The sequence below is a fragment of the Argentina anserina genome, chromosome 6 (assembly GCF_933775445.1).
Source record: "Argentina anserina chromosome 6, drPotAnse1.1, whole genome shotgun sequence".
NCBI lineage: Eukaryota > Viridiplantae > Streptophyta > Magnoliopsida > Rosales > Rosaceae > Argentina > Argentina anserina.
This window is the reverse complement of record NC_065877.1, coordinates 4,976,135-4,990,472: the sequence shown is the minus strand read 5'-3', so window position 1 is coordinate 4,990,472 and position 14,338 is coordinate 4,976,135. Positions and strand designations below refer to the sequence as shown.

Genomic DNA, 14,338 nt, shown 5'->3' with positions numbered 1-14,338 from the left:
TTGTAAGTGCATACCAGTTAACCTCTTTAATACTTTTATATCCATTCACCTTCTTGCCGGCGGCATTTCAACTCAGAACAGTTCCGTTACGTTGATTTAGTAAAGTTTGGCATTTCTATGGACTTAATCAAACGGCTCGTATTGTTCTTGCTACCGGATTTTGATCACATCGTCGCTGTCTGTGTACTATTATACCAAGCAAAACGGCCCATGCTTATCACTTGCTGCATATGACAACCAAAACCAGTCAAATACCGTGACCCTAATCGTTGCATTATAAAACACATATACGAACCAAAAAGCCAACTCGTTTGTTTATATTCTACTCCAAACTCAAGACCTTTCCCCTTCCTTCTTCTCTCTTCTTCAATCTTCATCGAGCCACACAAAAGAGATTTTTTCTGATAATCGATATATTCATGGCGGTTTCTCCACAAGCATTCCCACCCAGAAAGCGGCGACCGTCTGCCGGAGCCTTTATATCTCCCAAATTCTCCGACCAGAGCCTCCTCCACTCCCTCCTCCTCCTCTGCCAAGAAATCTCCTCCCTCGAATCCCGCGGCTTCCTTCTCAGACGAACCACCCTATCCATGACTCGAAAGGCCAAGCTTCTGGCTTTCCTCTTCGAAGACCTAGCTCGATCTTCGATCACCTACCTCTCTCCCTCAGCTTTGTTATGCTTCCAAGAAATGTACATCCTTCTCCAGAGAATCCAAACCCTCATCGAAGACTCTTCCAACGGCAGCAAGATGTGGCTTCTGATCCAAAACGACTCCCTCGCAAACAGCTTCCACGAGCTAACTCTTGATCTATCCACTTTGCTAGATATTCTCCCCATCAAGGAGCTTAACCTAAACGACGACGTCGAGGAAGTCGTCGCCTTGCTCCGCGGTCAGTGCGCGCGAAGCAGAGACGCCTTTGTTGATCCTAAGGATGACAATCTCCGACTCGAAGTCTGCTCCATGCTCGATCGTCTCAAAAAGGAAATCATCCCAGACCACTCCAAGCTCTACGAGATATTCATCCAGTTAGGTATTCTAGACTCTTCGAATTGTAAAGAAGAGCTAGAGTCTCTCCAAGACGAGTTTCAGAACCAAGCCGACGACAAATTCAAATCCCAACTGGTTTCCCTCATCGGCCTCGTCCGCTACGCCAAATGTGTCCTCTTCGGCGCTTCAACTCCAAGCTCCGATCTCACTCGCCTGAAATCATCCTCGGAGCTGAATTTCCCGGTGGACTTCCGGTGTCCGATCAGCTTGGAACTCATGCGGGACCCTGTGGCCGTGTCGACCGGTCAGACGTACGATCGTGAGTCAATCAAGCTGTGGATCGAGTCAGGTCACAACACGTGTCCCAAGACAGGTCAGGCCCTGGCCCACACGAGCTTGATACCGAACCGCGCTTTGAAAAATCTTATCGCCATGTGGTGCCGCGAGCAGCGAATCCCTTTCGACCACGCTGAGGGCAAAGATAAAGTCAGCGCCGTCAAGAAGAACAAGGCGGCGTTGGAAGCTACGCGGATGACCGCGTCGTTTTTGGTCAATAAGCTATCCCTTGCGGCCCAGTCAATCGAGGCTGCCAACGTGGTCGTTTACGAGCTCCGAAGTCTAGCCAAGACTGATTCCGATTGCCGAGCCTGCATTGCCGAAGCTGGAGCCATTCCTTTGCTCGTACGTTATCTGAGTTCGGACGTCGGACTGGATCACCCTAACCTCCAAGTTAACGCCGTCACGACGATCCTCAACCTTTCGATACTTGAAGCCAATAAAGCGAGAATTATGGACACTGACGGAGCCTTAAACGGAGTCATTGAGGTGCTCCGGTCTGGTGCGACGTGGGAGGCCAAGGGCAACGCGGCGGCTACGATATTCAGTTTATCCGGTGTGCATGCGTACAGGAAGAAACTAGGGAGGAAGGGACGTGTCGTGAAGCCGTTGGTGGAGTTGGCCAGGGAGGGACCCGGGTCTTCCAAGAGGGATGCAATGGTGGCAATATTGAATTTGGCGGGAGAGAGAGAGGCGGTGGCGAGGTTGGTGGAAGCCGGGGTGGTGGAGATGACGGTGGAGGTAATGGAGGGGCTACCGGAAGAGGCGGTGGCAGTGTTGGAAGTGGTGGTGAGATGTGGCGGGATAGTGGCCATTGCGGCGGCGTATGGTGCGATTAGGCATTTGGGGGTGGTGTTAAGAGAAGGGTCGGATAGGGCGAGGGAGAGTGCGACGGCAACTCTTGTGACGATTTGTCGAAAAGGGGGGTCGGAGATGGTGGTGGAGTTGGTGTCGGTTCCGGGGATAGAGAGGGTAATATGGGAATTAATGGGAACGGGGACGGCGAGGGCAAGGAGGAAAGCGGCATCGTTGTTGAGGATTCTGAGGAGATGGGCGGCGGGAATGGAGGGTGATCATGTACCTGAAGGTTATTCGACTGTTGTGAGTTCCTCAACGACTGCAGTCAGTGCAATGGTGTCTAGCTAAATTTGATTCAAACGTGTAAATCACAATGATGAATTTTTCTTTATTTTTGTTTGGTGAACGATTAATGAAATATCTCATTCATTCATTCAATATTAGTAGCAATCATGTTTTGTTATAGATGGAAAGGAATATGAAATGTACCAAAACAATTGTTGGAACTTGTAAGCATTATCGATTTACAACTAGTGGATCTAGGAATTAGAATTCCGAAACATTAGCAATTAGAAACCATAGTGATTTGTTTGAATCCCTTTGGTTTCGGCAGTGAATGAGACATTTTATTAGAGATCACATATATAACACGTTTGTTACACGGGACTGTACTGCTGTAGACCAACTTACGGAATCCACATGGAGTTATCCCACGTTTGGTGCAACATGGACTCTCCAAGACGAGTCTTCCGGAATCCATAATTCACCCGACACGTTCTTACGGAAAGACACCAAAAACCATGGGGCTCTGTAAGCCTTGGTTCTATCTCCCCGCCTCAATTAACTCAATCATTTTTTTCATCATTCTCAGAACCTCACCACCTTCTACTCCTTTGTAGAATGAGATTTGAATTTTGGGTTGATGCGAATGATCAATTTTACTAGTTTAAATTTTAGGTTTGAACTTCTTGCTGTCTAAAATTCCAATTTCATGTGTTTAGAATTCTGGGTAATAAATGAATTACCTAAAATCTATTGAGCTTACAGAAGTACGTGTTGCTGGTGATGGAGAGCATGTAGGTTTTAGAGAGATGTGGGAGAGAATAGAAAGAATCAATGATAATGGAAGTTGGAAGAGAAGTGGGAAGTGCACCAAACATGGGTGCTATTACATTAGAATAAGCTGAGTTTCAAGTCTAGGCTTCCAGTAGAAATTAAGCTTGGGTACAATCATGGGGTAACAAACGTGCTCATGGATCGAGAAACAATGCTTGTATTAAACAAAATATAGACAAACACAGAGCAATAACCATATCAGTAGAACAATATCATATTAATAATTGTGATAGACCTAAAAAGCTAAAATTAGACTACCGTAAATCAATAAGAGTATAAACTAAATTTAGCAATAATCATCTAGAAAAAAGCATAATAAAATTCCTAATTCAGTATTTAAATGGTGACATTTCCGACAACCCAAACATCAATGCACCCCAAGCCAATTAGAAAAAAAATTGGTATTAATTGTTTTTAATTGGAGCTAGTATCCCTTACTCTCTCACACACTCAATCTCCTCACCAACACTTACACCTACACACACCCACATTCAATCTCCTCCCACACCAACCTCTCTAATCTCACAGGGATGACCCAATTTTTCTTTTCTTCGTCTTTTTTTCCCTCACTATGTCTTCTTCCTTTTTTTTTTCTTCATAAAATTAAATCTCTAACCCTAAAAACTAAAGCCTAATTCTTAAATTAGAGTGATAGATCGCACTTGGGATTTGACTCACTCCACTATTCCACCAAAAAGTTATGCACGGCCTCCAGTCCTCTAGCGAGCACGGGATGTCATGATCGAATTAGAGATTTTCTCATTTGGGATTTCTGACTTTCTGCGTTTGCTTTCCATCCACCCTCAATTACATATGCTTGGAGGTATTTTTATGCAGATAATGTAAAACAATCACTTCAAAAGTGTGAATCACAAATTATTTTGTGTACATTGGTTGAATGTCATCTCTTGTGTATACTGTCAAAAATTTTTTTTTAGCCTTCGCCCAAATTTCAAATCCTCCTTAGATTACAATTCTAGATCAAACATCCCCTAAGCACTCGTCCATGATCCGCCACTGAATGCACCATTATTGATTCGTCTCACTCCATGCATGCTTCTATCTAGGGATTCTAGGCAAAAACCCAACAAACTAGAACATAATCAGATCAAATAAGAAAACGCAATTAATAGTTCTCCCTAATTTGATTATACTTACAGTATTTTAGCTCTCTAATTGGCCCTTGAAATTGGGCAATTTTGGAACTGGATGCAAAGAACTCTCCAAAACGATGGAAGACAGATATACAATTGGATATGTGACCAGTAAGGGTGCGAACAACTAGATTGCAAAAAAGAAAGTAATCAGAGGATGAAATGAATATGGTGGTGGGAAATGAAAGCGTACTCTTAGCCACCTCTAAATCTCAAAGCTTAATGGTACCACTTGTAGCCCCGACCGCGACTAAGATCTCTGAGGAATCAAAGCTGACTAAATCAATGCCACTGGTGTGTCTAGACAAATTGAGGACTGAAGAAGATAGAGTTTCTGTCGAGGATTTAGGCTCTTTGCCAAAGAGAAAAGATTGGGTACATGGTATCTACTTTCATGTTTTAATAATTATGCTTTTCATTCATCGAATAGCTTCATTAACAATCGGATGGTTGTGAGGCTGTCTGGACTTCATTAAAAATTAGTATATACCTAATTTTTTCCCCCCAAAATCTTCGGTTGGGCTTGAGCCCTACAGGGAAAGGTTTGGATCCGCCCCTATTTACAACGCTACTGGTGACGAAAGTTTTCATGAAGAGAGCATGAAAGCAATCAGGGTTGGAAGACAAGAAAACTGCAAAGCTTGAGCTTTCACCCATCACTTACATATATGATATCAATTTTGCCATGGATACCAAGCTTTACGTCCCGGATTGAAGAGTGTGGAAATATTACATACGCAACCTATCGTAGAGGAGCATTAGTCGTAATCGATCATTTTTAACAAAACCCATAGCTGTCTGAAAATGAATACCATACTCAATAATGGATCGTTCCTTGCAAATCATCTCAAGAGATCGATAACACGTGAAATTTCATGCATGTAAGACGTAGGAATCGTACTTAGAACATCTCTAACAGCTCCTCTGAAATTCAAATAATATATTATAGAAGAAAAATATTAATTTTTTACTCCAACAACTACTTTAAATCGTCCTCTATAATAACCAAAGTGGGAAGAGAGAGACAAAATCTCTAAATTTGTAGAATTTTCAAAATCTATAAAATTTTGAAAACAATCTCTAAATTTTATTTCTTACTAAAAACAATTTCACTCTACATCCTAAAGAAATAACAAAAAAAGGAATAATTTATCACTCTGGTCTTGGTATAAATTATGATATTATAAGATTCAATTTGATTTTTATTTAATTATATCACATTTGTATTTAATTTTATACAATAGAATATATGAGTTAGTGGAGTTGAGGTTTTTTTTTTTTTTAGAGATTTAGTGTTTTCATTCTATGTAATAGAGAATTTTGAGATGAGCTGTTAGAGATACTCTTAGGAGGGTCAAATTTTATTATGAAGAAACTAAAATCATTTTCACTTATTCTCGAGAATGAGACGATAACAAGGAAAAAAACTAATAACACTAGCTTTTGTTAAGAACATTATTGTACAAGAGACTATCAAATGATTTTAAGGAAAGTCTCAAATGATAAATATCACAACGAATGTATTTGTTTCCATTTAATTAGCTTAAATAACATTTAAAGCATATATCAATAAGGTAAGAAACCTTCGAAATGATTTGTATTGATTGGATTATGCATTTTAGTGATATAAATTTTTATTTCATCATTAATGTCATAAATATTTAGGTCTAATTGAGTATTTTCTAAATTTATATATCATTCCGTTAATATTCAATAGAATTTAAGGCAAATTAAACATTTTTAGAAATTGAGATGGGTCGTGTCAATTTTCTCGCCCTTAGCTGGCTACGCCCATTAAAACCAGCATCGATCTCTCCATTATTATTAGGGTGCGGCTAGTGCCACCTCACTATTTACTTTTTTCACCCCCTCTACTCATTTCACCCCACATTTTGAATTTAACATTAAATTTGCTTATTTCACCCACTTATTTTTCCAAAATTGTCCTTAGATGACATATCGAATTGAAAAAGATAATTTTTAGAGACAATCTTTCAATTAATTTACAGCAATATAAAAGGAATGACAATTTCCAAATAGAATCATAATCTGATTCATATATTTATTTCTTAATTATATATATTTATTTTTAATTTATTCTAAAAACATTAAGTGTTTATCTAATATAAATGCTAAAAAATTCATAGATTAACAACTTTGAGTTGTGGAAAAAAATCATAGATTATCAACTTTGAGCAATGAAAAATTTTGATTTTGGTGTTAGAATTTTTATTTGTGATGTTCACCAGGTATTATAAAGATGTTGTTAAGTTAACAGTAATGATTTATGATTTGAATAACGAATATCATATGAATATCGAACAGAAAAGATGAAAATTTTCAATGAATAAGAGAGAAATATTTTTAGATCAGGTGGAAAAGATTAATATTTTATGACAAATTAAGTATTTTTTTTGTATATATATAATTAATTGATTATTTATTTTTAAAAATTGATATACTTAATAGACATTTTATACTTGAGTAATATAATATTTTAATAATTAAAATATTTGTCGGGCAATAGTCGTAACCTTATTACTATGATCGATTGATCGAGCACATGTTTTGTGAAGATTATCACGTAAGTAACAAACAACCATGCATAGTGAATATAAAAGTAATTGAGGAGAGTGTTCAATGGAAATAGTGATGTCTGACCTATAGGTCTTCGAGTTCGTAAGTATAAATCCCTATAGCTGCCACACGCAGAGCATTCTATGTGACTGCTTCCACTGCTTTAGACGCCTATAACGTACCTTCAACCAGTTCGGTTTAATAAGACAAGAAATGGGTGAGATTCGTAGAATACACATGTGCCAGGCAGTTTGGGAAGCCCATATTCGACAACTTTTGTCGTCCCTTCCAATTGAATGTCGAACCAAAGTTACCAGCCTCTCACCAGGAAAATAAAGGCCGGACCGTTTCATGTCGCAAACCATTTGAGCGATTTTAATTTTATTTGGTCAGTAGCAGTACTCTCTTTCATTTCCCTTTCGTTGGTGTATTGGTGCAAAATAATAAATAGAATTTTTATTCATACCTTCAAAATCGGCACTTACTCAATGTACATCACAAATTTTTTATTTAGACCTCTCTTAATTTCTCACAATACCCTTGGTAATGATTTTTTTTTCTTCTATTCATATCTCTAAATCTGTACCTCCTTTCTCACAACATATGACTCTCATCTCTGTATTCAATTGAATAATGTGTTTTTATTGAATCAATTCGGATCAATACAATATAATCAAGATTCTTGATAAGTCTAATGGAGAACGGAAAAGTTGATGAAATCAACAATTCATTAGGTTAGATATGAGTTAGGTTTCTCTACTAGTTTCACATTCCGTCAATGTGTAGGAATCTTGCACTCTCATGAATCATCAATTATGATTGATCTTATGACTCCAATACATCAATTTGCAGTACTCCCCCAAAGAGTAATGTCTGGCTAGAGTAAAACATACTTACATTTGATATAAAATGATTGAAATTGTGATTGGGTGAAGTGGCCTGACCAATTTGATGAGAATTTGATCGAAATCTTCTTTTCATAATGGTTGTGGAGGAAAATTGAAGTCTCAAGGAGTATTAAATAAATCTTAGATCCTGAATCAATCGAACACTTCTTATTTCTGTGAACAGTGTCATACCCATGCTGCCATTGATAAACATATACATCCTTTAGAGTAAGTTAAAAAAGAAATCCAGTAAAATTTTAATACCATGCCATCTGCACAGCTGCATACCCACAAATATACATTCGTCTCATGTGTGATGAACAAAAGCTACAGTAGATTCCGATCAGCATGACCACATTGACTAAGACTAAACACATACCTCCGTCAATTTTTGTGTGTAGAGTTTTAGGGTTTACTTCGTACTGATTCATTGAATCAAAAACGATTTGGTTTCCTTTAGTTTTTGTACTTATTGGTAAATAAACATGACTCAACAAAATCAAATCAAAATTGAAAAAAGAAAGAGGTGTAAGTACCAATTTTACGGGTATGAATAGAAGCTCCCAACAATCAATAGTGTTGAAATTTTAAAGGCTTGGAAGAGGAGGCAACCATACAAATGCACCTACAAGGGAGCAAATAAGGAACATTATCTCCGGATTAAGAGAGATAAATAAAACCAGATATTTGGTGGAGAACATAATTTTGTAAGTATGCATATAATGAAAACACGATACGCGCGCTATGATAGTCGTCGGAATTTTCTAATTAGATATCTTATTGTTGTGTAGAAGCTCATACTAATGTCTATGCATTTCTTTTGTCATTATTGAATATCTGATCATGACAAAAGTGTCATTTTTTATAAAATCATTTTAATTGGTTTTTATCTTCATGATATCTATAATAAATTTTGATATAAAATGAACTGTATGTGATGTCTACATCTTTAATTTATACGTTGTTGTAATTTAGGGCATTCGTACTCAATAATTTACAATTGTCATTACTTCTGCAAGTGCTGTAGTTCTGTAACTAAGGCACGGAATCAACGCTGAGGAATACGTTATTCAAAAACTAAGGAACAGCCAACTTCGTATGCAAGCTCAGAGAATCGCATATATATATATAAGATTATTGAGATATCATTACGACCAGATTATCGTTAGTAGAATCAAATCAATCGATCTCAGCTGGGTGCGGGTTAGTTATTCAGAGATTATCAGCAACATCTTCCAGCTAGCTGTTAGCAATGAAATTTGTTAAGGTCTGCAAATGCCGTAAACGTAACTAGCAGCTATACTAGCTCACTCACGTTTCATCAATCGATCATTCATGGCCAAAACCGAACTCGAACATTCTGATCAGCCAAACCTGCGTTTTTCGGTGATGTTATTGCAATTGGGACCGCAGTGTAGTTTGGTCCCAAAATATAAGGCTTTCATTGCCATGGCCTGCATGTGCTGCACAATTGAACCCTACAGAGCAACCCTTCACTACATGATGATATCCACGTACATGCGACTGGTATTACCTGCAGAGTAATTCTCTGTCCTGCTAGCTCCAATATGATTACGAGTGTCGACTGGTATATTAAACTCCTCAACATGCTTTTTAAGAGGTTAGGACGACAGAGATGCAATTCGATAAAGATCAGTTGGAATGGTCCCGCTCTTTCTGTACAGATTATCAAACCAGACTGTGGCCCTAGCTTGGTGATTTGGTCATGTTGCTTTCAGCTTCAGATCGATCTGCGCAGTTTGGGACCAATTGACCAGGATTATAGTACCCATGCCATTCTGTAGAGCTTTGTCTCTGCCGCAAGCAAGGTTATTGTGAATGTCCTGCGCTCTGTGCTTCTACAATTATTTTGACTGTACCAAATATAAAGGTTTAATGTGAAAACAATGTAGCATATGATCGAACAAATTCAGATCAAACAAAAAATGCGTACAAACTATTGATTGTTTTCGCCTGAACTGCACATTTGTCTGCCATTGGCTTTAAAGACATCTTCAATTATTGTTCAACTTTTAGAATATAGAAAGGTTAATATTTTGATTATTACACCGAGAGATTGCAGTAGTATCTACCTTGGAACCCCAATTAACCACTCGATCTACAGCAATCCAGAATTGCAAACTATTTTCCACTTGATGTATGCATGTGTATGTATTTGTGCCTAAAGTTAACTGGATGATCGAACTTGGGACGAACCTGGTTACATTTGAGGTTCCTAACGTTTTGATGATAATTACTTAAATTTTAGTTAACCTAAAACTAAAACACCAAGGAAGAGAAAATGTTTGCAGTACTATTTGGTTTAGTGTCATAATCTCTCATTTGTAAATACGAGGTTTTGAATTTAAATTTGACTTACGATACACTCGTTGTAGCATTTCGATAGTTTATCTGCTATTATTTTATTGTAACAAACATTCAGTTCCAAATTCTACCTAGTTGGAGCAAATAATTTAGGCATCCCTCTTTCATGAAAATCATGCAAGTGTGGTACACTCTCCTAAATGCTAGGCTGACCTTGGCTGAAGTTGAACTTGACACCGTAGCTTTTGGTGGAACGCAAATGGCATGGGTATGTATGTCCGGATCAAAGGGATTTACAGAAAATGAAGAAAAAAGTCGTCATGCAAAACAGTAAAACTAGACTTATTTGGTCAGTTATTTATGAACGCACTCCATGTGAAGAAACTCAATAGGTCGGAGATGGTCCAATAGCCGTTTAAAATCAAGGACTCCGTAAGACAGAGGCAAAATCCGTAAGTTATACATGTACGGACGATCTTCGGTCGAATCACGAGATTAATGAGCTTGTAAGTGTATAAAAAAAAGATTAAAATCTCCGAACAAGCATAACACGATTAACTCTTTATTTTGACGAGAATGTCATATGCATTCAATTACCCTTGCATGCCCTAACAGTATCCGCACCCATAAAATGGGTTTGCTCAAGCAAATGGTGGGTCTAGAAGCAAATTTTATTTCAAGCAAATCGATTTTAAAATTTATTCAAGCAAATCGATTTTTCCACACATCCATTCACAATTTACTTAAGCAATTCAATTTTGTCTTGTTGTGAAATGATTAAAAAAAATTACCGGATATATTTACAATCAATAATAATGTGCAACGTGTCGTTATCGACTCGATATTTTAAAAGATTTCTGATAGATTTTCGACTAATAGAGAATTGACACGTGTCATTGTCGGCAAAATAATTGGACCAGATTTTCGGTGAGATTTTTGACCAATTGGCTATAAATTGTCTAATATCACTCATTCTATACTCACACCATTGTGAAGAATCAGAGCAGATTTAGGATCATTCTATCTAAACACTTACCAGCATTTCCTTGTTCATGCACCAACGAATCCTTTCAGCTTCCACCAATTTTTCAGGCGAAGACAACGTCAACAAGAAGAGGATGACCATATGGAGCAATCATTCGTCAATCAGGTGATTATGGCAGAAGCACAACACAACGATGAACCAGCACGGCCTAGCGGTTCACGTCGCGGTAAAAAACCAAATAAGCCACGTCAGAGGCTATCTAGGGGACACAATCTCATGGAAGATTACTTCATCGAACGTCCAATCTTCGACTCACAAGACTTTCACCGGAGGTACAGGATGAGCAGAGACTGATTCAACATTATCATGATAGACCTCTGCAACCACGACCAATCTAGCACCAAAGAGAAGACGCAACTGGTTTGCTAGGGCTACTTCCCTAACAAAAGATAACCGGGGCTCTATGAATGCTGGCATATGGGTCAGTTGCAGATCAATGTACTGAAATTACAAGGATGGGGGAATCGACTACCCTCCATTGTATGAAGGAGTTTTGCAGGCAAGTGGTTCACCTCTATGGTCCAAGATACCTCTGTAATCCAACACCGGCAGACCTCACGCGATTACTAGCTAAAAGTGAACGCCGAGACTTTCTAGGTATGATTAAAAGCATCGACAACATGCACTCGGAGTGGTAGAACTGCTCAACCGCCTATCAAAGGGCATACTCAGGTCGAAAGGGTCGCCTAACAATTATCCTGGAGGCCGTGGCCTCTTATGATACGTGGATATGACATAGTTTCTTTGGGTGTCCTAGAGCTAAAAATGACATTAACGTGCTCCACCTATCAAATGTGTTCTTAGAGATCCTTGCCGGAAGAGGCCCTACTACCATTTACGAAGTCCACAGACAGATGTACTCGACAACTTATTATCTGGCTGACGGAATATATCCAAGGTACTCTACATTTGTCAAAACAATTCACAATCCCCAGACGCCACAAGATAAGCTCTTTGCAAAGAAACATGAGGCATACCAGAAAGATGTGGAGAGGGCCTTTGGCATCTTGTAATCTCGATGAGCAATTATACGTCACCGTTGTACAATGCACCACAAATCGGTAATGACTACCATCATGTTAGCTTGCATTATATTGCATAACATGATTGTTGAGGAAGAGTACGTGCAGGATGAGGAGAAAGAATATGAGGAAGAAGAAGACTTGCAAAAATTGAGGACTTTCTGGGTTTATGATGGGCCGGTGGATGTATGAGAGAATCAAATTCGTTTTGAGCCAATCAGTAGAGATAGAGTCAATATACAACGATTTCACGACCGTGTTTCCGATCTCAAATATGTTTACATCCATATAGAGTTTCAGAGAGACTTAGTGAAACACATTTGGAGGGTGGAAAATGGAGAAATACTCTAAATATATTTTATTATGTGTTTTCATTCCGTTTGTATTTATTTATTAAGCTCGCATGTGTTTAATTTAAGTATGTGTTTAAATTAAAATGTGTGTTTAAATTTAATGTGTATTTCAATTACATCTTAATAATTAAATTGCATTTTTATTTCTCTAAAAATTGAAATTACATAAAATTTAAATTGTATAAAATTGAAATTACATAAAAATCCGAATATGTTCCATCACTAGGTTGATCTTGATTAGCTCCTCCTTCATTAAGGATTTCAAGTTTCCTCTTGGTAAAATACATTTTCGAGATTGGGGTCATAGCCTCTAGGGGTGGATAAACTAACCCGAAAACCGAAAAAACCGGACCCGAACCCAAACCGAACCCGAAAAAACTGAAACCCGAATAAAACCGAACCGAAAATAAAAAAACCGAACTGAACCGATTATGTTTGGGTTGGGTTTTGGGTTCAGTCCCTTAGAAACCGAACCGACTCGAAAAACCCGAAGTCAATGGTCAACGTTACAAAACGACATCATTTTGTCATATTTATAATTTTACATTATTATTATTATTTTTAAAATAAAAAAAAATAGTGTTATCGGCCTCACAACCGCACCTAATTTCGAACTTAATTGACCTAATGTATAAGAGGCGCATTATTTAGCCGTCTTGTTTCCTTCATATAGTCGCTTCATAATGCGATAGTTTTATTTTAAACCTAATATAAATATTATGATACATTAGTTGACACTTAGGCAATCGCCAACTCTAATTCGAAATATGGTCGATCGACACAAGCAGATGTGATCGGTATATATATCTAGGGACCACGTAAAAATTTCATTCATTTTGGACAGGGTTTGACCGTTCGTATCTACGGTTAACTAAAAAATAGGCGTTTTGACATATTGAAACCCCATTGAACGGGGTTTTGCCAAATAGATTTCTTCAGTGCGACCACGCACGATAGGTAACAAAAATTAGGTGATTTCAGATATGCAAACGGCTTTCGGCGTTCGCATATTTGTAATAGGTCCTCCCTTAAGGCATAATAGTGGTGTTTTCGATTTACCGAAAATTCCGACGACCAAATAAGGTCTGAATTGGATGAAATTTTTATAGGGTAACTAAATATATATACCGATCACATCAGCTGGTGTCGATCGATCGCTATAAGTTTTCTTCATATAGTCGCTTCATAATGCGATAGTTTTATTTTAAACCTAATATAAAGGTTATGATACATTAGTTGACACTTACGTGATCGTCAACTCTAATTCGAAATATGGTTGATCGACACTAGCAGATGTGATCGGTATATATATTTCGGGATCTCGTAAAAATTTCGTCCGTTTTGGACATGGTTTAACCGTTAGTACCTACGATCAACCAAAAAAGAGGCGTTTTCACATAATAAAACCTCATTGACCGGGGTTTTGCCAAATAGATTTCTTCAGTGCGACCGCGCACGATAGGTAACAAAACTTAGGTGACTTCAGATATGCAACGGCTTTCGGCATTCGCATCTTTGTAATGAATCATCCCTTATGTCATAATATGGTGCTTTCAATTTACCGAGAATTCCGACGGTTAAATGAGTTCTGAATTGGATGAAATTTTTATAGGGTCACTGAATATATATACCGATCACATTGGCTAGTATCGATCGATCCCTAGAAGTTTTCTTCATATAGTCGCTTCATAATGCGATAGTTTTATTTTAAATCTAATATAAAAGGTTATGATACA

At 38.0% G+C, this 14,338-nt stretch overlaps 1 protein-coding gene across 1 annotated transcript; it reads left to right on the top strand.

Annotated features, from left to right (window-relative positions):
- Window positions 1-256: 256 nt before the first annotated feature.
- LOC126800230 (U-box domain-containing protein 16) lies at window positions 257-3,079 on the top strand. The gene has a single exon (XM_050527550.1). The coding sequence runs from the start codon at window positions 420-422 to the stop codon at window positions 2,469-2,471; it is 2,052 nt and encodes a 683-aa protein (XP_050383507.1). The 5' UTR covers window positions 257-419; the 3' UTR covers window positions 2,472-3,079.
- Window positions 3,080-14,338: the final 11,259 nt, after the last annotated feature.

Excerpts from the sequence above, each read along its gene's own strand:
- LOC126800230 (XM_050527550.1), top strand. The coding sequence starts at position 420 with ATGGCGGTTTCTCCACAAGCATTCCCACCCAGAAAGCGGCGACCGTCT.